This window comes from Henckelia pumila, chromosome 3 (assembly GCF_033568475.1).
Source record: "Henckelia pumila isolate YLH828 chromosome 3, ASM3356847v2, whole genome shotgun sequence".
NCBI lineage: Eukaryota > Viridiplantae > Streptophyta > Magnoliopsida > Lamiales > Gesneriaceae > Henckelia > Henckelia pumila.
In genome coordinates this window covers 194,146,947-194,173,338 of record NC_133122.1, presented here as the reverse complement: position 1 = coordinate 194,173,338, position 26,392 = coordinate 194,146,947, and the positions used below count along the sequence as shown (strand labels likewise).

Genomic DNA, 26,392 nt, shown 5'->3' with positions numbered 1-26,392 from the left:
TAAGATAAAAGATTCATCGATGACTGAAATTTATTTTATCTAATGTTCGATTCAAATTTTAAAACGAATTAGTGTTATACTCTTGTTATCTTATCTAAATACAATGATATATAATTCTTATATTATATATTTTACTCTGTCACGTCAACGAATCAAACAGTGTCTTGTATTATAAAATGTAAAAATGATAATTAAGATGTAATTAGGTTAAAACATCATACCATGAGACCCTTTTTTTGGTTTAACGGATTGAACTTTAATGATAGCTATATGATAGATATACTAATACCAAACTAATAAATATATGACACCAACTTTTTTTTAATTATAGTGGACAAGAGTTAATAAGTTCGAAATCAGAATAAAATATGAATAATCCATTATAATGTAATAATCATAAATATAATATCGTTAGAATCAGGACTACTTGTGTAGCCTATAGTACACGTCATTTGGCATCGTATTGAAATTAAATTAAATAAAGTATCACTTTTTTAATTGATTAATCAACTTGAATTGAATGGATAAAATCAATCACACGTATGTCAGCACGCACTTTGGATATTTATTAGTTAAGTGGTACGCTCTGACTCATTAATTTATAAAAACAATTAGTTCAGCACTGTCCCACAGACCGTTAGTACCCCACAGATATTTAATTATGTCGCGTTTGGCACCTCCCCCTGATTGAGTTGTCATATCTCAGTTCTTCAAGTTTCAATTTTTTATATTGAAGAATTAATTCGTTCTGAATTTGAAGTGAATCCAAGTTCTTATATTCAATCGTTTGTCAACTGGTACATACATGAGTATAGTGTTCATATGACAAAACATGGATCATTAGAACATATGTTATCTAGTATCTCTTAACCCGAACTCAACCGTTAGAAAAAACACAACATGAACATACACCAGTTGGTTCGAAGTAGTAAATTTTAGGTAGGTGTTCGGCTAAACAACCCAAATTATCACAGCTCAAATGACTCCTAACCATAGGTACTTAAATGATGGAGACTTGCATTATGTGATCAAAATCTTGGTTGTGTAAATGTAATGTCATCTTCGATTTATTAATGGAGGGCCCATTCCATATCAAATAATTCAACCTTGATTTGTGACAAGAAGCCACTTTAGCACTTCTGTCTTGTTATTTTCAAGGTTGATCGACAGATCAAGTCTGAAGTCTTCTTCTATACACCCTTATTAATATTACAAAATCATTAACCTTAGACCCTCCTTTAAGGATACTATCCCAAGGGAAAAAAGTAGCTTGAAATTTCCCTCTTTTGGGTTGATGCCCATTACAACCGGAACTGGTCCGAATCGCCAGAACTTATGGTCGTGTTTGGAACTTGGGTTATGACGTACATACGAAGGTTATTTGGTCTGTTCAGAAACCTAGCACGAATTGAAGTCAGGTGAGCACTTTACCATAGCACACACTGGCACTGGTTACCAAAACCAATGGAAATACAAAGTTAGCACAAGGGATGGGATCTACGGCATATTAAATAAAGTTAACAAACACACACAAATATCACAAAAATATCCAGTCGACAGGCAAATCAGGCAGGCAATAATGTAAGAGACAAAGGGAGCCAAAATACATGCAACCCGTGGATCAGGTGAAGGGGGCCGTGCGTGTGCCAAATCTAGCATACAGAAAAACACCACTACCAATGCACCTCTCTCAAAAGTAAGGACAAACTCAAAAGTACATGAGCCCTACAGGTTCTTGGTTTTTGTCAACCACATAGAATTCGGTGGGACATGAGTGGCGCCTTCATGGAAAAGCAAATCTTGGAATATAACGAATGATGAAAAAGAAAGATCTTGCAAGTTAATTTTACTCGTAAACATGCCGGAACTGTTGATTCTACGAATTTATTGGAAACAATCAAAAGTTAGCCAGTAGGTTGATGTCACTTATAAGTTACAATAAACTACAGCTGGCTTAACTTCAGAAAATGAAGATAAATTACACTATTGGTAGCAACAGATTAAGTTACACTATTGGTAACAACAAATTAAGTTACAAGGAAGAAAAATGAACAGGGGCCATACACCGGTCTTTAAGTTGCATCTTCAGAGTACAGATTTAGGCTTTGACATCTTGGCTGGAAGGCTTTTTTTTATCGTTATCAATTTCATGTCTGTCTTCTGCATCACCAGCATCAATTAGTTTTGTGAGCTCAGCCTGAAGAATGGTCTTTATTGATGATTTCCTTGATGTCATGTCCATATTGAATCGCTTCGCTGAAATGTCCGTATGGTGAAGTAAAATGAGATGGAATTGAATCATTGCGCTGGATGTAGAGATTTTAACAAACTAACATAACTACAAACATTCATTATCAATGAAATATTTTCCGGCAGTTTTAGGGAGTGTTTGTTTATAGATTTTTTCTTCACAAATTTGTTAAAAAAAATTATTATCACTTATATTTAGAGTTTGCAAACAATATTTATCGCAAATTGTGACGGAGTATGGTTTTTCTGTGTTTTTTCCCCCTAAGTCGAGCAATGGTGGAATGCAAGATCTGTCATTAAACTAAAGTTGAATCTAAAATCTGTCATATTTTCTGTATTCTATGACAACAGTTCATGCCTACTCTCTCTCCCCCCACCCCCCTCTCTCTTCTCAGCTTTTATATATATATATATATATATATATATATATATATTCTTTTTTTAGGATTTAATATTTATTGTTTCACAGCTTAAACCTTGTCATATCCATTCTAGAGCTTAAATTGTTGAATGTGTTTGTCAGTTTAAATTCTATGTATATCATTTATTTGTTTGGTTTTTAGAGTTTATGCTGCACAGTCCTATATAGTTGTTCGGATTCAAATAATTAAGATTTATATGGTTTGCAGTATTCAAATGTTTGTTTGATGATTATGGATCAAATTTTTAATGAATATTTTTCATGTTATATTGCATTGACTGCGAATTTATAGTCCAGATCTTAAAAATTGTGATGATACAGGTGTTTAATTTAACCTTTGTTTTCACTTCAAGTCATGGAAATTGTTCTCTCTGTTTCAAATTTAACTATTTAGATCGAATTAGTTAATTGCCATTTAATTATTGAATTTGTATTTACTTATTCATAGGATTTTAACTTTTTCCAGCGACATTACTTTTCGTGGCATATCAAGAAAACAATATAAACGATGAGTTTTGATCCACATATCACGTATGCTATATAAGAAAATGGAGACCTTTCTCGATGAAATTGAGTGCTATGGAGTGTACAGTTAATTGCTGGTCATTTTATTTGTTAATTAATGATGGAGAGGCCATCATTACCGATGCCATAGTTAATAGCTGTCATTTTTTTGTAGTGATAAGAAAAGTAAAGTGCATATGAAAAGAAAAATAATCAAGGAGGGCTTACCAAGTGTCTTCAGAATGTCATTGAAGGTAGCCTGCAGTGATAAGTACGTAACTTGTCATCTATGAAACAAGAGAATTACAAACTAAGAATGAAGAATAACTAGACATTCATTTCGATGACAATGAAATATCAAAACATTGAGTTTCAGTAATTCCCTATGAATACTCAATCATCATATCATATAGCATAGGGGTGCGATACCTAATAACAAAATGTGCCAATGATGACAAAATTATCGATTCCAAAGGTTTAGAGAGACCTTAAACCATGAAGCAAACTATGATAAAGTTCCGAAAGCCAATGCCTCGTTTCAAATGCAAGTGAAAAAATGAACAACATGCAAGTAAGTAAATCGTCCTCAACTCTCTTCCTCCTCAAACCCATGACACCTTAAGCAAAGAGTATTCCATTGTCTAACCTTATTGAAATCGACCTCTGTAAGGATCTCGCAAATCGCATTTCTGATATCGTCATCCTCGATATTTGATTTCTCCTCAGCGGGCTTATCCACTTTCACCTTCAGAACCTTCTTGCCTGCATGAGTACAGAAATAAAATACTGATACCCAAAGATTCTCAAGGGTCACATATAGGTCGAAAGTGAATCACTTACATAACAGTTCAATTGCAACCAAATGGTCATTTTTGGATTTTTTTAATTTTGGTAGACAATTGATTGAAGACGAAAAAAATACAATTCTCACCGATGCTCTCCTGCAATGCAGATTTCTTTAGACTTGATAACTTCGTGTCTGATTCATCTTTCTTCTTCCCTGAAGACTTCTTTGCACTCTTGCGGTTATAGGTATTAGGGCGACTTTGAGGCGATTTTGCCAGTGTTTTTCTAGATGGAGAGCTGGCCTTCTTAGAGATAGTTACTTCCTTTTTAGCAATTTCAGCAGATCTCTTTTGCACAGATGACTTAGCCCGAGCTGGCTTCTTCTTTCCCTTGTCTTTATCAGATTCCTTTTCCAAGTCACTTTCTTTCTTCTCAGTTTCAGTTTGTTCAGACATCTTAACATCTGATATTTCGGCAACACTATTGATACCTTCCTCCTCATGTGCTTCCTCCCCTTCTTCTGATCCAGGCTGGGAGCTTTTTGCCTCTCTTTTCTTTTTAGATGCCCCCTCAATTTTCTTTTGATTCTGAGAATATCAGGCACAGATTTACCGAGAATTTCAAGTTTAAAGTTTTGCACATCAACTTCTACAATGCTCATTACTTTAATTTCTTTTGAATGTGGGACTTCTATGTTTCACACATCAACTTCTGTCATGCAAGACATTCTTTTGCCCTCTCATCATGTGTCTAAAACCCCAAATTCATACTTGAATCAAAACCTGCTAAGGTCTGGCTATTTAAGAAACAAAAGTTACAAAACATTGCACAATAACCACAATTACAACAGAATGGGTACCTTAACTGAGCCTTTTGCTGGTGTATCACTATCAGAGGCTGATTTGCTGGTCCTTTTCCTCTTTTTTCCTTTACTTGACTGGTTAATTACAGGGATATTCATGTAAATATGATAGAACAAATCGACCAACGGTTTATGTTGCAGCAAGATTTTCGAAGCTAGTAACTTAAGTACAGAACCTGCTCTTTTTCAGCAAGCAATCTGGTAGAAGTTGCACAAGGAGCCTCCAAAAATTTGATTAGATTTGAAATTATATCCTCCTGAAATTAAAGAATCTGAGAGCTTATGTTTGGGCAGGCAAAGAAGGAACAATGCTACAGCAAATTGATACTCGTACTTCAAGGTGAGCATGATCATATGTAAAGCACGAGGCTTGTTTACAATTAGAAACAAAACAATAAATAAAATGTGGACTAAGTTAACAGCATTATTTTTTTTAATAAAAGGCATGGATAATATCATTTCATACGCTAATTATGAACCATAAATCCAAATAACGATTGTGGGGGATAAATCAACAAACCTTTTTTGGATTCGAATTTGGTAAATCTAGGACATCACATAACTCCACCAGCTTCTCTTTGACAAACTTTTCAAGTTTTTCTCTTACTTTTGTCAGTTGCTTTTCCTGAGAAAATGATCAATTTGGACAGGTGAAGTTATCAGTCTAAGGAACTCAATGGCAACATCATATCAAGTTTTGTCATTACCTCATTACCACGCCAAACAAATCCAGAGAATCTTGATATGTTGTTCTTGACTTGAGCAGTCTGAAGATGTCAGACGAGTATAAACTAAATAGAAATCTAATGTTATCAACAAAAGCAATCTATAGTTCAGCCAACACAACATGCCAACATTTTTAAAGCACAAGATAACGCATGTCGTACACCTAAGATTGCTTTCACCAAATTAATTTAGAACAAATCGCATAAGTTGGTAAAAGATAGGGCCCTCAAGGAACTGCTGATAGAAACAATTTGAACAGATAGATATGCTGCCAAGGAATAGAGAACAAACCAGAGCTTCTAGATGAATCATATTGCATTCTAGCATCAAAGTGCAAGAGGTACAACAGTTTAGTAATGCAATGCATGGGAAAGAGTACAGGTCAGCAACATGATTACAAGATATAGTAAAAATTATTATTGTCACTAACCCCCAATCCTAAGAATAAGAACTCAAGGTTTACCTTTCCTCTCCTTCCAAAAAGAATAGTATGCAGTAGTTTGAATGTATCTTCATTTTTCTTTCTGGACAACTTGTATGCAACTGAAAAAGTTGTTCAACAATAAATTGAAATTCTATGTCACAATTAGATAGACTTACCATATTATTTTCTCAAAGCCAAAATTGCGTATGAGAAATAAGTTAATAAGAAAATTCACAATTGTGTTGGGTAACTAGACTAGGTTTTGTAAATTTTTTATATGCAATGACACATGGCTGTAGTGCAGCAAAGCAGTATCACAATATTGCAGCCAATCGGACATCATGAGATAAAGATAATTTGCTGTGCGTGCTTGCATAGTACAGAAATGACGAAATTAATGAAAAATGAATACCCTTTGGAATGTCTTTCAGTGCAGTTCCACGACCCTGAAACCAAAAATAAACATGCCACAAGGTAATTCATCTACATTATTCCAAGCAACTTAATTTCAACCTTGCAGAAACTGTAGCTGTAGTGGCATAGAGATCGAAAAGAGTGAATTTAAGGCTTAAAGTTTGATACCTTTTCAACATGGAACTCCTTGGCAGAGTCCTTATCAATGGATGCAACCAACCTTTCCACAGATTTTCGTTCCCGCACAGGACGCTCAATCATGGGAGTTGCAGGTGTTTTCATCTCCTCCTTTGTCTCAACCATGGTTTTAGGCTCTTTTATCTTATTGTCAGTTGGGGTTCTAGATTCTTTCTCTGTATGCTCTTCGGATTTCTTTTTCTTGCTTTTATCTTGTTTTCCAGCACTGCTTTTACTTCTTGGCCGCTTCTTCCAGCTCTTCTCTTCTTTAGGTTCTTCTGGCTTTTCTTCCACCCCTTTCATTCCATCATCCTCCTCGTCAACCTTATCCTCATTTTCCCTCTTGGTAATGTCCTCAGTGTCACCTGCTTTCTTTTGGCTTTTGTCATCCTCTTTAGCTTCCTCAGGGACGGTGTCTTGATTTTCTTGTCCTTCGGCTCCCTTTGTTCCTTCTTGTTTGCTTCCCTTGGCTTCGTTCTCTTTAATCCCCTTGCTTTCATCGACTTCTTCCTTATCCACATGCAATTCCAGAGATTCAACATTCCCATCACCGCCTTTATCCTCTTCCATTTGTTCTACTCCACCACTTTGCTCTTCCCTTTTCTCTGCCATATCCTCGGTCGTTTCCGCCACATCGGCCTTCCCCTCTGCCTTTCCATTTGTCACTGGTTCCGACTCCTCGGACAACACACTTTCCTCACCCATAACACCCTAAAATTGAAAGTCAAGCACTTCACCAACTCCTTCAGTCTGCTGACCCGAAATAAACTGCAACGAAATTATGAACAGCAGCGCATCAATTTAACTAGAAATTGCAGTGCGTCACGCGGGAAGTAGGGAACTTAAAACAGAATTAAAAAATGTCATCTTTTCCAAATTCCTTAAACGTGACAGCCAGGGGAAAGTAAATTAAACCCCACGCAGAGTCCACACAGAAGTCATTAGCTCGCCAAACCAGGAAAAACGAATCCCATAAAAAGCAATCAGACTCTAAAATTGCATAGGAAATCGCAAAATAAACAAAATTCAGCAGCACTCGCACGTCCAAATCACCAACAAATAAAGAAGAACAACACCTTAAGTAGTAGGATTCCACGATCATGATCATAATTGGAACTTAAGAGTTCGAACGAAGACAAGAAAGAGGAACTTACGCAGGTTTTCGAAGCTAAAATTCAAAGGTACGCAGCTCCTCTTGCGAAGTGATTTTCACCATTTCTGGAGCATCAGAAGTTCGGTGGGTGGCGATCACAACTGTTGTTTCAGTGAGCGGACTTCAAGCTCAAATTATAATTCAGTGTAATGCCATGTGGGATTGAAACGGGTCATTACATTGTCAACGGCTGAGATTGATCTTTAATGATTGTATGGACGGTGAAGATTTTATTCTTTTTGTGAACTTATCTAGTTACCGTTGACCTGTCCGGAAGCACGCTATTTGAATTGGGCTCTCATGGGCCTTTGGGTTACTTGGCCCAGCAGGCAGTTGACTATAGTAGTATAGTGGCTCCAAGCCTATTTTGATAATATATGTTTTTTTTCCCCCTAAAATTGATTCCGGCAATCTCTATTGTTAAAGTTTCCATTTTTGTCCTTTATCTTTAGTTTATAAAAAAATTAATTTTTTTCCCAACGTGACGTTGATATGACATCAATGCGACTTTGATTTGGCGTTAACATGTACAGTGTCATATCAACAACACCATGGATAAAAATGACTAAAATTGCTCAAAATCGGATAGTAAAAAGATTAAGATTGAATTCTGGTAATACAGAAGAGTAAATCAATGCAATTTTCTTAATTGTAATATTTCCGGATAGAAATCCAAATTTTTATTTGTTTTTGTTTATTCCAATCTAAAAACATTCTCCTACCAATACCACCCTTGGAATGGATGGAATTTATGAACTCCTAAAACCTTGGAAAATCTTAGAATCCCATAGCTTCGTCCCCTCAATTTTTACAAAGGTGGTGGTTTATCCCACAAAAAGGCCAATGAATGGTTCTCCTTATCTAATGATTTAACTTTCTTTTCTCCATGCACACACACATATATATAGACTTAATTCTTAACTATTGAAGATGTGTATATAACATTGATCGATCCATCCGATCAAGAAAAAAAGCATGGCGAAGGCGGCGTCGATGGCGTGTATCATGACATTACTTGTTCTTTCCTCGTTTCTTTCAGAATCTACAGAGGGTAAGAAATTCATCTTTTACGCTGATCTATTGGCCAATCGAATCCCTCCCGGATTAACCCCGGTGGCTGCAAACGAATACACACCTCGGTGCCTGAGCAAAGAAGAATGCGATGAGTATGCAAGGTTGCACCTCATCCGGAAGCTCTTGTCTTTAAAAGATATTCCCAAGGTTTCTTCTCATGGTGTTCAAAGTTCCATTGGCCATATGAATTAAGCCATTCATTTTCTTTAATATCCCTATATTCCCAACTCTTTCGAGATTTGTATATTAACAAAATTTGGTGTCACAATCTGTATTTTTATCCAATGCCAAGTTTAATTTTATTTGATTTAGCATTTTCTATTTAAGGAAAAAGAAAATATCACCGTAAATCGACATCACATTACTACTATAAAAACCAAATTCATATAAAAGTAATCTATATTTTTTTAAATAAATTTTTACTGTTTACAATTTTTTTTAATATATGCATGCATAGACAATAGAGTGTCTAGATATGCTAGTATTTTATTATCCTTAACAAATAAATGGCATATAAATAATTAAAATTGACCAAGATACAACTGCGTTTATCCATGTTGTTGCTCCCTTTTGATTTATGCTCAACATCACTTCCTCGCCTCCACGATTTATCAAAGGTACTCAAATCATAAAGAAGACGTGTTACGGGGCTCTGTTTCATCAGTTGCCCTCTTTTCTGAAAGAATATGAAATTGAAGCTACTCAGAGCTCACGGTCCTGTAGTTCACTTTGTTGTCAATGCACGTCAAAATCACACTTTCTTCAAGATCACGATGGGGGTCTCAGATTTCCCCGACTAGACTTTGGTGGGTTCGTTTTGGCAACATCGACCGTAATCATCCAGCCGTTGATGATCTGGAAGAACCAAAAAAAAGAAACTTGGAATATCTTGTCAACAACGGTACAGTGTATTTTTTTAAAAAAAAAAAAACTGTGTACAGGTAAACCAAGTTCAGCCACCTTGCCATTCATCTCACGAAGAGCGGTACTTGCAGCCTCCTCGGTCGTGTACTCTACAAAAGCGTAGCCTTTTGACCTCTTAGAGATTTTGTCCATTATGACTTTAACTGCAAAGAAAGGAAACTTGAATACAGATAAATGGGAGAATATGTTTATGTGATGTTCTTCTAAAGTAAATAATCGCTAATCCTTTGCCCATGGCATTTTACCTTCAACTAGTTCACCAAAACCTGCAAAAGCTTCGGCCAACGTTTTCTCAGATGTGTAGAAGGATAGACCTGAAGAGATAAACCACACAGCAAGAATACTCGATTTAGTAGTAAAAAAGGGTGTTGTGTAGCTTATATGGAACAGCAGCCCTATTGCAGATTGATCGAGGATGAAAAAGTCATAGATCAAGACGTTATCTTTTATCCAATTCAGTGTGATGATATGGTTTCGAGATTTATGTCATGTCACATTGCAAAAAGGAAACACTGCAGAAATGGAGAGACTGCAGTCAAAAGGGCAGACATTCATTTCAAAGGCTGTGTGTCATGACTTCCTTTTGATCAATCAATATCAATATTGCTGGGTAAACTACGGTTTTACAAGCTAAACACTGCAGAGTATTCTCCTGAATGCATACTCCCACTCTCGATGTATAAAGTTTTTTTGCACTAATTTAGAAGATATGACCAATAATCAAGATGCCTAACTTGTTTATATCTCATTAATCAGTTGATTTTTATCAGTGTTCTAAATGGCGGCCCTCGACCGCCACGCCTCGGCATGAGGCGGTCGTTTCAGGCGGGCGAGGCGGGCGAGGCGGGTGCTCGGGCGGTTGAAGCGGTTGAGGCGGCCAAGGCTTTTTAAATTGAGTCAAGGTCCATAGTCAACTAATTTTAAATTCTAGTAAAAAATCAATACATTTTAAAATCCTAGTCAAAGTTTATCTATTTTAAAACCCTAGATCTTGACTCATTTCAAAAACACTAGCCACTTTTTTTTTTCATTTTTGCTCTCCCACCCTCCACCACACACCTCAGCCGCCTGCCGCCGCCCGCCACCCATAAAAATGCTTTAAAAAAATTCAACCGCTAGGCGGTGCCTAGGCGGCCGAGACGGTAGGCGGTCACGGACCGCACCGCCACCGCCTCCCGCCATTTACAACACTGATTTTTATTGAGTAGTTACAGAAGACACTATGATACCTCAGTTATTGACTTATCACTGGCCCTTTGGGTTAAATAATAAAAACCAGATTACGAATCAACATGATGTCCACAAAGGATACAACCGTGTCATTTTCAGTAAGAAACAGTATGGTGAAAACCAACAGAATGACATAACTTTTTCATTTGGAGTGTAAATATACCAGTTACAAATAGCTTTTTCGTTTTAATATTGGTAGTTGGCAATGAGGCTGGAGAATCTTCCATGGCACCGGATTCACCTGCAAGATTAACACATGTATGCGTTCAAAATTGTCATAGTAGATGGTTCAAAAAAATTGTAGTGGCAGATAAAAGAACCCAAAATGTAGCCTCGTCCATGAACTAAGTCCATGATACATGGGAATTTCCTAAATTGGGGGAAAATACATATTTCTACAAAGCGCTAGTAATGGTTCCTCGGATTGACTGCTATGTTCTGCTCATAAAAACAAACTCATCCGTACTCCCCAACTTTTATATATTCATATCTGCAGCAGTTAACAGCACTATACTCTAAAACATTAACAGCACTAGACTCAAAAATAAAATCACCTGTTACTTTCAACATATATGATTTACGGCTTCTTTTCAAGAGGAAAATAAAGTCATGTGTGGCCGTGATCATACGTTCATAACCATTTGAACACATAGTTCATGCAGAAAATGTAGTAACAATGACAAACCACTATAATCTTTATCATCTGACCCAAAATTTTCATCTGACTGGACAGACAACACACCAGGAATTCCTGCACCGAATAAAGATGTTTATCAACAACATACAGACACAAATTGTTCATATTAAACAATTGATGCAGAAAAAAATAAAACCAACCAGCTAAATCTTGAGCACATTCATTGTCTAGTTCACAACAGAAGCCATAGTTGGATTGCCAAGAAACATGATACATGCACATCTGAGCATCTTTCTCACTGTAATAAGGATACATTATGTGACCTAAAAAAAACTTTACGGAAGAAACAGCAGAAATAAGTAAAAATTCAAAACAAAAACTAGTACGCACTTCCCCAAAACTCTTATTAATACTTGAGTATAGTAATCAACCACATTCGCCTTCCTAATGGCTCCAACTGCTGGCCTACCCATTCGAACAAGCCAATGTTTAGTAGTTCCAGCAGGAAACAATAATGCTTTCCCATAAAAATAGGTTGATTGAAGCCCGTTGTTCAAACTGCTGTAGTCTTTTCGCACGGAGTCAAAGTCGGGATCTGGCTTAATCAATAGCACCTCAGGCCTGCCTATAAAAATCGAAAGCAAGTATCGATAACTCAAGATCATTCATTCAACCATTCAAATACACTTCGAACTTGTAAAACTTCAATAGCAAAACCAGATATTAATATCCTGAAAACATGGTGTCAATGAATTAAGCAGTACCAGCTAGTTCATTAGCAGTTTTCTCATCGATGTCACAGCAGAAACCAAAATGAGTATCAGAAGAAGCATCGTACATACAACTCTGAGCATCCTCCTTGCTGAACAAACAATGAATCACAACAGAAATCAAATATGAATTCCCCCAACAAAAAAAAGACAGCAAATGCAGATAAATGAGTCCAAGAAAAATAATACTCGACTTGAGGAAAAATGAAAAATGAAGAAGAAAAACTCACGAGCCTAAAACCCTTTCAAGTACATTGACATAGTAATCAATTGCTTGAGGTCTAGCAGTGAATCCCAATGGCGGGGCTTCCATGAGAACCATCCAGTGCCGCCTGCCATGACTAGTTGAAGAAGCAGAAGCAGAAGCAGAAGCAGAAGCAGAAGCAGAAGCAGAAGTAGAAGTAGAAGTGGCAGCTTCAGAGACCGACGAAGAAAAACGAGAAATGGGAGAACAGTGGGACGTAATTGCTTTGAAGTTGAGGGCAAGAGATTTCGGGTGTGGGACTTTGGCTGAGAGTATCGGAAACGATGAGGCGGCGGCGACCGCCGCTGAACACCACACGGCCTCCATCTCTGACACTCGAGTCAAGTCATATGGGCGAAATCCAAACCACTTATGTAAAAGGGAAAAGAGACGCTGCAATCTCAATTTTGAAACTGTGGTTGAAAAAGTAAAAATTTTAAAACTCAAAATATATTAAATTTTATATTTTAAATATATTTTTCTCTCAATTCAATTGTATTTTTTATCATAAATAAAGACTTATTTATAGATTCATATTTGAGATTAGTCCAAAAATAAATATATCATCATCTACATCATCATACACTAATTTTTCACATTTTACAACTCAATATTCAACATTCAACATTCAATATTCAACATAATATTAATAATAATAATATTTTTCAACACTCCCCCTTGTGATGATGATCGTGATATGATGACTGTCTTCATTACGTATTTTATACTGCCTCGTTAAAAACTTACTAGAAGAAACCCAGTGGGATAAAAACCATAGTAAGGAAAAAAGAGTGCAGTCACGTAAACTCCCCCTCATGTTAACATGAGTGATTCTTCACATATTCCGCAGATTGCGCATCCCAATGTTGTATATATGCTTTCTGAATATCGTCGTGGGAAGTGCCTTTGTGAAGAGATCTGATGAGTTCTCACTTGATTGAGTATAACAGATATCAATATCTTTATTCTTCTCAAGCTCTTGAGTGTAGGCAAAGAACTTTGGGGGTATATGTTTTGTTCTGTCACTTTTGATGTATCCTTCTTTCATTTGAGCAATACATGCAGCATTGTCTTCATACAACGTCACAGGCTTCTTGTCTACTGATAATCCACAAGAAGTTTAGATATGTTGTGTCATTGATTTTAGCCAAACACATTCACGGCTTGCTTCATGTAGCGCAATAATCTCAGCGTGATTTGATGAAATTGTTACGAGTGTTTGTTTCTGTGAACGCCAAGAAATTGCGGTGCCTCCACGAGTAAATACATATCCAGTTTGAGAACGTGCCTTATGTGGATCAGATAAATATCCAGCATCAGCATAACCAATGATACTTTGATTGGTGTCTTTTGAGTACAAAAGTCCCAAATCTGTTGTTCCTCGTAGATAACGAAATATATGTTTAATTCCGTTCCAGTGCCTCTTTGTTGGATATGAACTGAATCTTGCCAATGAATTTACAGCAAAAGATATATCAGGTCTAGTGCAATTTGCAAGATACATAAGGGCACCAATGGCACTTAGATATGGTACTTCTGGACCAAGAATAACTTCATCTTCTCCACATGGACGGAATGGATCCTTTTCTATGTTTAATGATCTTACAACCATTGGAGTACTTAATGGATTTGATTTATCCATATTAAAATGTTTAAGGATCTTTTCTGTATAATTTGCCTGGTGAACAAAAATTCCACATTCTTTTTGTTTGATTTGCAAATCCAGACAATACTTGGTTTTTCCAAGATCCTTCATTTCGAATTCTTCCTTCAAGTACATCATAACTTCTTGAATTTTTTTATTCGTTCCAATGATGTTTAAATCATCAACATATACAACAATAATTACACATCCGGATGTTGTTTTCTTGATGAAAACACAAGGGCATATTGGATCATTTACATATCCTTTTTTCATCAAGTGCTCACTTAGCCGATTATACCACATTCGGCCGGATTGCTTTAACCCATATAATGATCTTTGCAATTTTACAGAATAAAATTCTCTGGGTTTTGAACTTTGTGCTTCAGGCATCTTAAATCCTTCAGGGATTTTCATGTATATATCACTATCAAGTGATCCGTATAAGTAAGCTGTAACAACATCCATAAGACACATTACCAAATTTTCAGACACTGCCAAACTAATCAAATATCGAAACGTAATTGCATCCATAACAGGAGAATACGTTTCTTCATAATCAATTCCAGGCCTTTGAGAAAAACCTTGTGCAACAAGTCTAGCTTTATATCTGACTATTTCATTTTTCTCATTTCGCTTTCGAATAAAAACTCATTTGTATCCAACAGGTTTTACACCTTCAGGTGTGAGGACTATAGGTCCAAAAACATTGCGTTTATTCAGGGAATCCAATTCAACCTGAATGGCATCTTTCCATTTGACCCAATCATGACGAGTTTTACATTCACCAAAAGATTTTGGTTCATGATCCTCATTTTCATTTACGATGTCACAAGCCACATTATAAGAAAATATCTCATCAATATCTTCTATGTCTTTTCGGTTCCATATTTTTTCAGTATTAATATAATTGATAGAGATTTCACGATTCTCGTCAGTTTGTGGTTCTGACAGAATATTTTCATCATCAGATGATTCTTCTGGAACACCATTTTCTATTTTATGATCGTCGTGTTTCTCTATGCCTTTTCTTTTCCGAGGATTTTTATCCTTGGAATCGACTGGTCTTCCACGCTTCAAGCGTTTTATGACATCATGAGTGTCTTCAATTTGTTTCTTTGGAATTTCAATTCGAGCAGGGGCATTTACAGCATGTATATATGATTTTGTTACCCTTTTTGTGTCTGCAAATGCATCTGGCGTTTGATTTGCAATTCTTTGCATGTGCACAATTTGTTGTACATCTTTCTCACATTGTTTGGTCATTGGATCCAAATGTAACAATGATGGTACATACCATGTGATTTCTTTTTTGATGTGTTTCTTTTCTCCCCCTAACACTGGGAAGATTTCTTTATTAAAATGACAATCAGCAAAGCGTGCTGTAAACACATCGCATGTCTGAGGCTCAAGATATCGAATGATTGATGGACTATCATAACCAATATAAATACCGATTTTTCTTTGTGGACCCATTTTTTATCGTTGAGGTGGTGCAATAGGCACATACACCATACATCCAAAAATTCTCAGATGAGAGATATTTGGTTCTTTACCAAATGCAAGTTGCAATGGGGAGAATTTATGATATGCACTTGGTCTGATGCGAATTAATGCCGCAGCATGTAAAATTGCATGTCCCCATATAGAAATAGGGAGTTTTGTTCTCATAATCATTGGTCTAGCAATCAGTTGTAGACGTTTAATCAATGATTCAGCTAATCCATTCTGTGTATGAACATGAGCAACAGGATGTTCAACAGTGATTCCCATTGACATACAATAATCATTGAAAGTCTGGGATGTAAATTCTCCAGCATTATCAAGTCTTATTTTCTTGATTGTATAATCGGGAAATTGATTTCGCAATTTTATTATTTGAGCCATCTATCTTGCAAATGCCACATTCCGAGTTGACAATAAGCATACATGTGACCATCTGCTAGAGGCATCGATCAATACCATAAAGTATCGAAATGGTCCACATGGTGGATGAATTGACCCACAAATATCACCCTGAATACGTTCAAGAAATATGGGTGATTCAGTTTGGATTTTAGCTGGCGATGGTCTTATAATAAGTTTTCCAAGAGAACATGCTTTACATTAAAACTTATTATTCTGAAAGATCTTCTGGTTTTTCAATGGATGACCATGCGTATTTTCAATAATTCTTCGCATCATTATTGAACTAGGATGTCCCAATCGATCATGCCAATTTGTTAATATTGAAGAACTATTAACCACCATATTTGATTCGATTGGCCTTATATGTGTATAATGCAATCCAGTAGGGAGCATTGATAATTTTTCAACCACATATTTCTTTCCTGATTTATATGTGGTAAGACACATATATTTCTGATTTCCATCAGTTATCGTCTCAGTATCATACCCATGAGAATATATGTCATTAAAACTCAACAAATTTCTTTTCGATTGTGGTGAATATAAAGCATCATTTATCAGAAATTTTGTATCATTAGGTAACAAAAAATGTGCTTTTCCACAACCTTCAATCAAGTCTACAGGACCTGATATGGTATTCACCATTATTTTTGTTGGTTTTATTTCCAAGAAATATCTTTCATCTCGCAGAATAGTGTGTGTTGTACCACTATCTGGTATGCAAATTTTCATGATATTATTTCCATGTTTGCTCATAGCATTTTCCATATCAAACTTCACAAAAAATACAATAAAGAAAAATTAATTACAATACAAATGCAAAATATAGCATGCTTTATAATACAAAAATGCATGAAAAATACAAATTTGTTACAATGTAGTCCCACCAATATTTTAATCAATGTCTTCGAAATCATTCAAAAAATCTGCAGCATTGAAACTAGTTGAACCAATTAAACGGTCACTATCTTCAACAAAATTTATCTCTTTTCCTTTCCCCTTTGTCGATTCTTTATAGAGCTTACATAGGTGCTCAGGAGTTCGACAAATATGTGACCAATGTCCTGAAATGCCACATCTATAACAAACACTCTCAGATCTTTTTGAGTGATTTTCATTTTCACTCATATTTTCATGCTGCCTTTTTGGTGGGTGATTCGTGACGTTCTTTTGAGATGAGTTATTGAAATAACTACCTCGATACTAGTAGAAAATATAGAATATACTTCGTCAGCTTTTACTTCGTCTATCAATATTTCCGAAGTAATATACATTTATTTACTTCGTTAATAAAATTAATGAAGTAATATAGATTTTATACTTCGCCAAATAAAAAACACGGGCTTCATTTAAAATTTTAAGTTGTATTTAACTTTGGATTATGTATTTGATGAAGTAAAAAATAACAAAATTAAATTTATAATGCATAATTGATGAAGTAAAATCTAGAACCGATTTTTTTATTCTTGCTCCATCGACAAACCCATTCTCTCTTTCCCTTCCTTTAGGTTTTCCTCTCTCGATCTCTATCCTCGATCTCCACTTTGAGGGCAGATGCCTCCGATCTATCATAGCTTCGAAGAGGTGACTGTGGTCAGGAAGGTTTCAACTCAATTGTGACCTCCTTCAAGCCCTATAACTGTAGATTCGATCTAATGTCCGTGGCTGGATCTGCACCAGGTGACTTCCCTTTTTTCGTTTATTAGCTATTTTCGATCGATTAGTAGTGTTTTAGCATGGATTCGAAGTTTAGGAAACCATTCTGAAACATTCCATTCTTTTTAGCTCGTTTCAACCGTGTTTGGAAATATTCCGGCAAGTCTCGCCACGACCGCTGCTCTAACTCCGGCAGAAACAAGAAGAGAATGTTACAATCCTTTGGGTATTTTCCATGACCAAAATATGATTTTTCTCTATGGTTTTAGATCTTTAATTTTTCTAAGGATATATTATGAGTTTCCTGGAAGCTGCTTCGTGAGTGCTTCTGGACACCCACCTATATTTCTTCTTTTGTTTTTGTCTTTCCAATTTTTTTTTATTTATAGTTTAATAATCATATAATTAAAATCTATGTGGAACCCATCTCACTCAATTGAGATTTTACTATTGTTTGTTTATGTCAACATCGGATCATGTTTCCTTGTATGAATGGATCATTTTATATAACAATGTATCGGTAATTATGGTTTCTAAAAACGTCCAGGTTGTATATGAATTTCATTCTACGCACTTCACACATGTATGTAACGGAAGTTGTTTAATATCTACTTGGAGTAGTGAATTTCAGACGAGATTTAACATTCTTCTCTAGTCAATTCAAGTTTTACGATGATTAAAAAAAAGTTATTTTTTTATACTTATATTCCATACTTAATGTAATTTAAATCTTATTTTCCTACTTTCTGGGTGTGAGTAAATAGAGTTAATCAAAATTGTCAAGCCTGGTGCATTTTAAGGAGAGGTCCTCTGTTTTCTGCCATGTTCAATCCTTTGGGTATCGTTGTAGTTAATTTTCTTACTTGCGCTATTCTACGTGAAGAGTTGTAAGCACTCTGATGATGGTTGATAAGGAGCTAACTCTGATGCTCGTATCATGTAGATTGTTAGGAGCTATAAGAACTTGCATATTGTTGATATAACTTGCCGTGGGATTGAATGGCAGGGAGTGGAGTTACTTGTGCTAAAATCTAAGCGCTTAAGAAATTTGGAAGTGGAGCAGAACAAACGTCCGATACTGCCAGAATATCACCATCTAGTAAATTTATTGAGCTTATGTCTTGATAGCTAATTTATGTAGTTATACTTGCTGAATTGTGTATCATGAAGTGGTAAGCAGATTTTTTATCCTTAAAATAATAATGGTTTTTTCTTGATCATATGTGTGTTTATCATGTGCTTGGATGCTGCCTTCTTTAGTGTTGCTTAGAAAATTTCCTATTCTTGTCAATACTATATTTATTTGCTGATTTTGATGTTTGCTTGGCTGATACCGGTTTGTTTCCTCCATAGATGAATGTCAAATGCATAAACCAAAAGTGGTTCAAGCTCTAGCTTACTTCACAACAATCCAATAGTTTAAAGTCAAACGATTAAGTAAGTTGTTCAGTCACAACGCTTTGATTTTCTTTTCAGTCAATATTTTCTTTTGTTTGTTCGACTGTTGCTTCAAGGAGAAATGGTTTCTATAAATGAAGATGTTTAAATAGTTTAGAGTATTAATGGAAAATCATGTTTCTGTATACAGAACCTGTGAAATTAATGAATGAGAAACTGTATATTTGAGTTTCCTTTCTTATACCTAAGATATTGTTTTATTAACTTCACAAATTCTCACTATTTCTTGCATTTTCCGTAGAGAACTTGTAATTGTATATTCTTGGCTATGAATCTATGATATTCTATATAAAAATAAATATAATTGTACAATTTGCTTCGTTCCTCAAAGATTGATTCTTCTTTCTGTTTCTGACACTTCTGTCTGTAACATTTGCAGCCATCATTTATCTTCCTGGAAAAAAATATATCTTTAAACAAGAGATACAGAAAAATGACTTAAAAGTTTAGAATCAGAGGCATTTTTCACTGGGCTTTGGAATTCCGTTAAAGCAAAAAACTACAGAGGATTGCTCTTGAAGGTAGAATAGGATTTTTACTGCATTTTGCCACTAGGAGATGGATTCTAGAGACGATTACATTGGTTCAAAATTAAAATATGTCCAAATTGATTGTATCAATTTTGATTTTATATATATCACTGCCTTTAAAGACAAATGAATGAATGGATTGTCATTTTATTTTTTGTATGTTTATGGAAGAAAAATGGAGGAGTTATTTCACTATATGAAGACTCTCCGTTCTCAAATGAATGGTATTTCCCTTATTCTCTGATTCAAATTAATTTTTAAATATTATTCGTTTCATTGCTGTCGAATTTAAATTTATTTTTTATTTGATTAACACTGCCAATAATTGCAGATGTGGCAAATCATGTAGCAAGATCTCTGTTGAAGAGCAAATGCACGGCACTACCATTCAAACTCTCCAAATGATCTCGATATAGGTTTTCTACGTCACTTGTTATATTTTTATTTTAATGATTTTCTCTCGTTCTTTCCCTTTTGTTGTAGCTCTTTGTTTGGTTATTCTTTGCCTCGATGGATATGCTGAATATATTTCCAAATAATACTTGTAATTATAGGTTCGTAGAAATAGATTTTCCTTAGCTAGCAGTCCTTTACTTGTTTCCAGATGTTTTACAATGTGCTAGATCGAGAGTATTTGCTTTGAAAACGGCATGCAATACGTACTCAGAAAAATTAAAACATACATGCATGGTTTAGATCGAGGGTCTTGCTTTGGAAATAATTATTTCATATATATAATCCAATATCTATTTTTGCACTTTACAAAGAACTATTAATTTGTGATCTTGTAAACTTGATGAAATAGTTACTCCTAATTATTTCTTTGATAACATTCAATTTTGAATATCTTGGCTTAATTCTGTTATGTTATAGATATATATATAAATAGGGATCAATTAAAAAAACGCAAAGCTTATAGCAAGAAATGAAAACTGACAGTTAATATATTTTAAGAAAAATTATGTATTTATGATCAAACCTAAATTAAAATACATTATATGAAATTATTGAAATTTTTTTATTTTATGTAAAACTCCGAACTACATGTTTTTTTTTAGTCTAAACAAAAAATCCTGTTTTAGAAATCGTGCCTAAAAATTTATGATGGTGATGTTCAAGATTGCGTGACAGGGGGTTAATGGATATATCATTTTTTGGGTTTTCCATATGTCTGGATTATCACAAATTTTTAACATAATAGCACACGTAAGTTAACATATATATTATAGAGATATATTAGGTTTTTTTAAAACACATTTTAATAGGAAGTTTGACCAAAAGTTTATTTACTTTTACTTTGTGAGGTTTCCTTGATTTATGGTCAACTTTTGCTGCAACAATTATTGGACAAAGTGGTACACATAACATGCATAAATTAATAAACGATCATGCAATGTTTTTGAAAAAGTGCGCAGAACTGATATGCATGTGTCTATATCTCTGATTTTCTCATTTTTTTGATTTTATTGATTCAATACACATGCTTGGGAACTAAGTTGAAGATGTGCTTATTCAGGTGACACTCCCACTGCATCATGTTTGGAGACAATAAAATCTCATTGTTTTCACATCTGAAACATTGTTTTAGGTTTGCCATGCACGCATAGCCACACCAAAAGCACAACTTGGTCTGCCGGAACTCAGCCTTGGAGTCATCACTGGATCTGGAGGTAGGACTGCTAGATAATAGTTTTTTTTTTGTATCAGGCTTGAGTGGGAAATTCTATATTGTTACAAATGGTAATGAATATTTGCTGGTCATGGATATTTTATAAGGTATACAACGTCTCCCAAGGATTATAGGTTTGGAAAAAGCTATTGATATTATGCTGGTAGGTTCTCTCTTATAGCTAAACTCTCGAAAAACATAATCCATGTGAGAACTTGGGTAAGATAGAATTTGGTGGGAAGAAGTTGACATTGTCTTGAAGAAATTATGATACTCTCACTCTGGAACTTGAGCTTACGAAGTTTATTTTTTGAGCAATCACTAGCGGTAAAATCGCAGATTATATAGGTCGCATACGGGTAATTTTGGTGAAATGGATAAAACAACACTATTATTTAGGACACACTGTTGATTCATAACGATCCAACTCATCATATGAAATTTTCTCAAAAATGTTATTAGCAAGCAGATTTTGTACAGCAGGGTGGCTTTTCATTTACTTTGCTCAGGTATTATTTTACTATAATTTACCATCATGAGTTGATTCAGGGCAAGCAGCTTAGGTAGTGTTTGCAAGAGCGTATTTTAAGTGCTTACATACAATTTCTAGAGGTTTCGTTGGATAGAAGCTTGAAGCACTTAAGTTAACTATTATTTTTACTGTATCTTCTACTAGTGAGCCTTAAACCAAAGTTGTGCAGGAGGCTATTCTACTGGATATTGGAAGATTAGCAACTGGATATGGAACAGGAGTCTTCTCTTAACTGGTAATTTTGATTGACGAACTTTGCATACACATTTTTCTTTGTTGAATTGAATTGTTTCAAAAATTTTGGTCCACAGGTACTCGTGTTCATGGCTGAAATTGCGCCGAAGGATCTATGAGGAATGTTGGCAACATTAAGAGGGTTAGACATCGAGATTCTATCCATTTTCAACAGAAATGATTTTGTAAGCTTATTTTTTGAGTAAGAATAAGTTAAAATTTGTTTTATGGGGATCTATCACTTGTTTCTCTTCCAGTGTTTGCTTGGAGAGCAAAATTGAAATTTGTTTTCCTGTGCTGTGAAAAATTATTGATAAATGGCTATAGTTGGATATATTCTCGATAGTGCAAGCCCACACTATAAGCATGTATCATCTTATGCATCAAGCTTGCAATCTCATAGATGTTTTTACTTTCAAGTGACTTCACCAAGAAAACAATATATGTTTAATTGTTTCCTGAAGATGATGACATTCATATTGACGTTGAGCTATCTTTTTTTACATTTCGATTTGCAGGATCCATCAAGAACATTACAACCAAGATCAATTTGATGAAGTTAGAAGTGAATAGAGTGAATCGTCTACCCCTATGTAGGTGCCTAAACGTGTCATGTACGTTGGGATATACTTGTGGATACATGCATATTTTTTCGTTATTTTGGTCGATATACTTTTTGATGTATGGATGTTTGTCATTTTGAGATGGATAATTTATTAATCTTATTAGTCTATTTTAAGTTTCAAAAATATATTTATATTGTGGCATTATTGTATCTAAATTTTAATCACTAAAATTAAATAGTGAAGTTAAATAAATAATTTACTTCACCATAAATCCGTAGCTATGAAGTCGTTCGAAGCATTTACTTCATCAGTCCATGTAAATGTTGTAGTCATATATCTTCTATTACTTCGGCAATTTCACTAATTGACGAAGCAAACAAATGTCTTTTACTTCGTCAATTAGTGAAATTTCCGAAGTACAAGACATTTTTTTTGCTTCTTCGATTAGTGAAATTGCCGAAGTAAAAGACTTTTTTCTACTTCGTCAGTTAGTGACATTGCCGAAGTATAAGTGAAACGACCCTAACTCTATAATAAATAAATATGCGGAAAATTTTTTCTTTTTTTTTTTATACTACTAAATAAAATATGTACATATATGCCCATACATATATGCACAGGATAAAATATTTAAAATAAATACATGGCTAAATAAATAAACAATTAAATACTTAAGAAAAAAATGCATTCTTTAAAATAATTAAACATCTGAGTCAACCCTAGAATTAAAAATATACTGCATAAATAAAATAATTAAAATATGTGCATGCACTAAAAGATTTAATAAAATATTCCCATAAACCTCAACCACTAAAAATATAATAAAATGTTTCACATGACATCATGCACGGTGACTCAGAAGCTGTCACGGTCACGGGGCTACTGCAGCGCTGCTCATACGTCCTCACCAACGGTAGGAGTAACCTGCTCCTCTACGTACTCACCTGCACCATATCAGTGTAGTGAGCCTAGAGGCCCAACATGCATACTAACAAGGTTTCAAAATAATTTAAAACAATTTAATACTAATACATACATATACATGAATGAGCATGCTTAAAAATTACATAACATAACTTACTTAAATAAACATAAATACATAATACATAACATACATACTTGAGTTGTTGAGCATTTATTTTCTTAACATCGAATGGTCCTATCCGTAAGTGTGACCCATAGTGCGACTGATCAGTCTAAGAAACCATCGTACGAGGCTGGTGGCGAACCACCCATACATAAATGGCAGAAAACTGCCCATACATAAATGGCCACACTACTTCAATTTCCACCTAAAATATTTTATTTTGCTCAACCATAGAAATTAAATCATAGCATAAAAAATTGATTTCATGAATGCATGTACTTAAATAAATTGTGTGTCCTTCATATATATTTAATTTAATTTTCTTACTAACATATAAATATTAAAATAACTTAAATGCATAAAAATAATAAAATATATAATCAGGACACATGCAATTTTCTCATGGATGGTTTTGGACTGCTGATCCTACACTCAAGCCCATTAACTTAAATCTGGCCCATTAACATACTTAAGCCCAATATCTTAAACTTTAAGCCCAATTAATTAATCTAAGCCCAATTAAATTAATTAAACCCATTAAAATTACACTAAGCCCAATAACTCTTAAACTGGCCCATTGGGCCCAAAAACCCAAAGACTGGCCCAATAACTTTCATGGGCCCAAAAGCCCATAAAATTTATGGACTAACTTAATGAAAATTTTAAAAGTCCCAATAAAATTATTTGGGAGTCCAAATAATTTTATTTCAATTAAATTGCCTCAAAAGCCCATTAATTCATAAAATATTTTAAAAATAAAAAGACTCGAGCCCGGCCCACCAACCCGGACCCGAACCCACCCGACTTGACCCACTACTTCCTAGACCCGACCCAGGCCCTTGACCCGACCCGGATCAGCCCCCAAAGCCCCAACTCGATCACCCTCTTCCCTGCACTGCTGCGGCCACGAGCAGTTGCAAAGAACGCCGGCGGCCGCCATGCTCCGGCCACCCACCGGCCGGAGAACCACCCCTAGGACCTAGCCCACATCTAGACCTTTCTAACAAGCCAAGAATCAGCCCAAACCGTCGACTATGGAGTGAGAACGAAGCCCTGCAACCCGGCCCTTCTGCACTGTCGCGCAGACCCGAGCAGCTGCGGGAAAACCCTTCGTCCTCGAAGCTCCGACCACGAAAGCCCATGCAACCTTCTGCAAAAACTTAGAAAACTCAAATGGGGTTCTAACCCAACCGACCTTACCCTAAATAGTGGCCTGAGGAAAAAGATCTCAGCCTTCTTCCCCAGAACCCTAAACTGCTCGACAGAAGCTTCAGAAAGGAAAGGCTTCGTTTCCTTTCTTCCTTAGCCTCCAGCCCCGACCTGACTCGACCCAAGGGACCTCAAGGGACCCCTCTAACCGTGGACCAGCAGCCCACCAAGCCATGGACATGAAAACGTGAGCATGCAAACACCAAAGTCCAAACCAAGAGCAATTTAGGAGGAAAAATCGAAAAGCTTGTTGTCAAATATATCGATTCTGATGTTACACACCCACATGCATACATATACTGATATAGGTTTGAAAAGTGGAGAAAAACATGCCTTAACACCGGAGGTATGTATTTAACACGCGTAGGACGGACTTCGGGACGCCGGGACGACGATGGCTTGCTTGGAACCTTCGAAAATGGCTATGGATTCTCCTTGGAAGTGGCTATCTGATGAAGAAGAGGAAGACAAGGGATGGGGGTGGCGGCTAATGCTAGGAGGCGTGGGGTTTGGGGGGTAGAATTAGGGTAATTTGGAATAATAAAGTTTTAGGTTAATTAAAATATTAATAAGGGTTTTAATCCCACAATATATAAAATTTAAAACCCTAAACAATATTTAAAAACCTGATAACTCATGTGAAAATCCCGAAATTATTATTTAGAGAAATTTTAAAAATACTAAAAAGTCAATATTTTGGCTAATTTTGGATAAAAAAAAGACCCCTAAAATTAAATCAAATTAAATACTTAAAATTTTGAGATAATAAAACTCAAAATAATATTTTAAGGCTCCAAAAGTCTCATAAAATAATTTGGCTAGAAAGTTGTCATCTCGTCCGTCCACGGTCCCGTCTACGCGATTAAATAATAAAAATACTAAAAATCATAAAAATCACTAAATATGGGTTAAATGCTTAAAAATAACTTAAATCATGCATAAATAATTCACATAATTATTTAACCCATAAATCATAAATTTAAATAATTAAATATCCTAATTATGTAGGCGGATTTACGTATTTAAAAATACCGGGTGTTACAATAAGCATTTCTTTTACTTCGGCAATTTCATTAATCGACGAAGTACAATCATCTCTTTTACTTCGGCAATTTATGAAATTAACGAAGTAAAAGACTATTTTTTACTTCATTAATTAATGAAATTGCCGAAGTAAAATATATGTTTTTATTTCAGCACCGGCCCAATCTTGAACCGGTTTTGGCTCCATGAACCGACCAAAGACTTCGGTAATTTCAGGGCAACGACTTCGGTTATAATGCGAAGTAAAACAGTACCCTATTA

At 35.3% G+C, this 26,392-nt stretch overlaps 2 protein-coding genes and 1 long non-coding RNA gene across 4 annotated transcripts; 1 reads left to right on the top strand and 2 right to left on the bottom strand.

The window, feature by feature from the left end:
• Window positions 1-1,833: 1,833 nt before the first annotated feature.
• LOC140886815 (DEK domain-containing chromatin-associated protein 2-like) lies at window positions 1,834-7,871 on the bottom strand. 2 transcript variants are annotated; one of them, XM_073293680.1, is made up of 12 exons: window positions 7,719-7,871; window positions 6,556-7,332; window positions 6,386-6,419; window positions 6,013-6,092; window positions 5,531-5,590; window positions 5,344-5,448; window positions 5,000-5,080; window positions 4,821-4,898; window positions 4,107-4,548; window positions 3,822-3,937; window positions 3,404-3,434; window positions 1,834-2,256 (listed from the first exon to the last, which is right to left on the bottom strand). In XM_073293680.1, the coding sequence occupies exons 2-12, from the start codon at window positions 7,267-7,269 to the stop codon at window positions 2,099-2,101; spliced, it is 1,899 nt and encodes a 632-aa protein (XP_073149781.1). In that variant the 5' UTR covers window positions 7,270-7,332; window positions 7,719-7,871; the 3' UTR covers window positions 1,834-2,098. The 2 variants fall into 2 exon arrangements, with proteins under 2 accessions (XP_073149781.1, XP_073149782.1); XM_073293681.1 differs by having other exon boundaries at window positions 6,556-7,314; window positions 7,702-7,817.
• Window positions 7,872-9,235: 1,364 nt separating this feature from the next.
• Window positions 9,236-12,978, bottom strand: LOC140891038 (organelle RRM domain-containing protein 1, chloroplastic). The gene is made up of 9 exons (XM_073299267.1): window positions 12,583-12,978; window positions 12,347-12,444; window positions 11,973-12,207; window positions 11,783-11,880; window positions 11,631-11,696; window positions 11,109-11,186; window positions 9,961-10,029; window positions 9,752-9,858; window positions 9,236-9,646 (listed from the first exon to the last, which is right to left on the bottom strand). Exons 1-9 carry the CDS (start codon window positions 12,921-12,923, stop codon window positions 9,560-9,562), a joined length of 1,179 nt encoding a protein of 392 aa, XP_073155368.1. The 5' UTR covers window positions 12,924-12,978; the 3' UTR covers window positions 9,236-9,559.
• A 6,821-nt stretch (window positions 12,979-19,799) lies between these two features.
• Window positions 19,800-22,378, top strand: LOC140886280 (uncharacterized). The gene is made up of 5 exons (XR_012151502.1): window positions 19,800-20,014; window positions 20,122-20,206; window positions 21,379-21,460; window positions 22,161-22,226; window positions 22,303-22,378. It is a non-coding gene; the product is annotated as an uncharacterized lncRNA (long non-coding RNA).
• The last annotated feature ends 4,014 nt before the right edge of the window (window positions 22,379-26,392 follow it).

What these genes read in the sequence shown, in the direction of transcription:
- LOC140886815 (XM_073293680.1), bottom strand. Translation starts at nt 7,269, where the DNA reads ATGGGTGAGGAAAGTGTGTTGTCCGAGGAGTCGGAACCAGTGACAAAT. An exon ending in AGGAGTTCCATGTTGAAAAG is followed by an intron (nt 6,420 to 6,555) that starts GTATCAAACTTT and finishes TTTTGGTTTCAG; the next exon opens with GGTCGTGGAACTGCACTGAA. An exon ending in TGACATTCTGAAGACACTTG is followed by an intron (nt 2,257 to 3,403) that starts GTAAGCCCTCCT and finishes CGGACATTTCAG; the next exon opens with CGAAGCGATTCAATATGGAC.
- LOC140891038 (XM_073299267.1), bottom strand. Translation starts at nt 12,923, where the DNA reads ATGGAGGCCGTGTGGTGTTCAGCGGCGGTCGCCGCCGCCTCATCGTTT. An exon ending in ATGTGCTCAAGATTTAGCTG is followed by an intron (nt 11,697 to 11,782) that starts GTTGGTTTTATT and finishes TATTCGGTGCAG; the next exon opens with GAATTCCTGGTGTGTTGTCT. An exon ending in AGATGATAAAGATTATAGTG is followed by an intron (nt 11,187 to 11,630) that starts GTTTGTCATTGT and finishes TTAATCTTGCAG; the next exon opens with GTGAATCCGGTGCCATGGAA.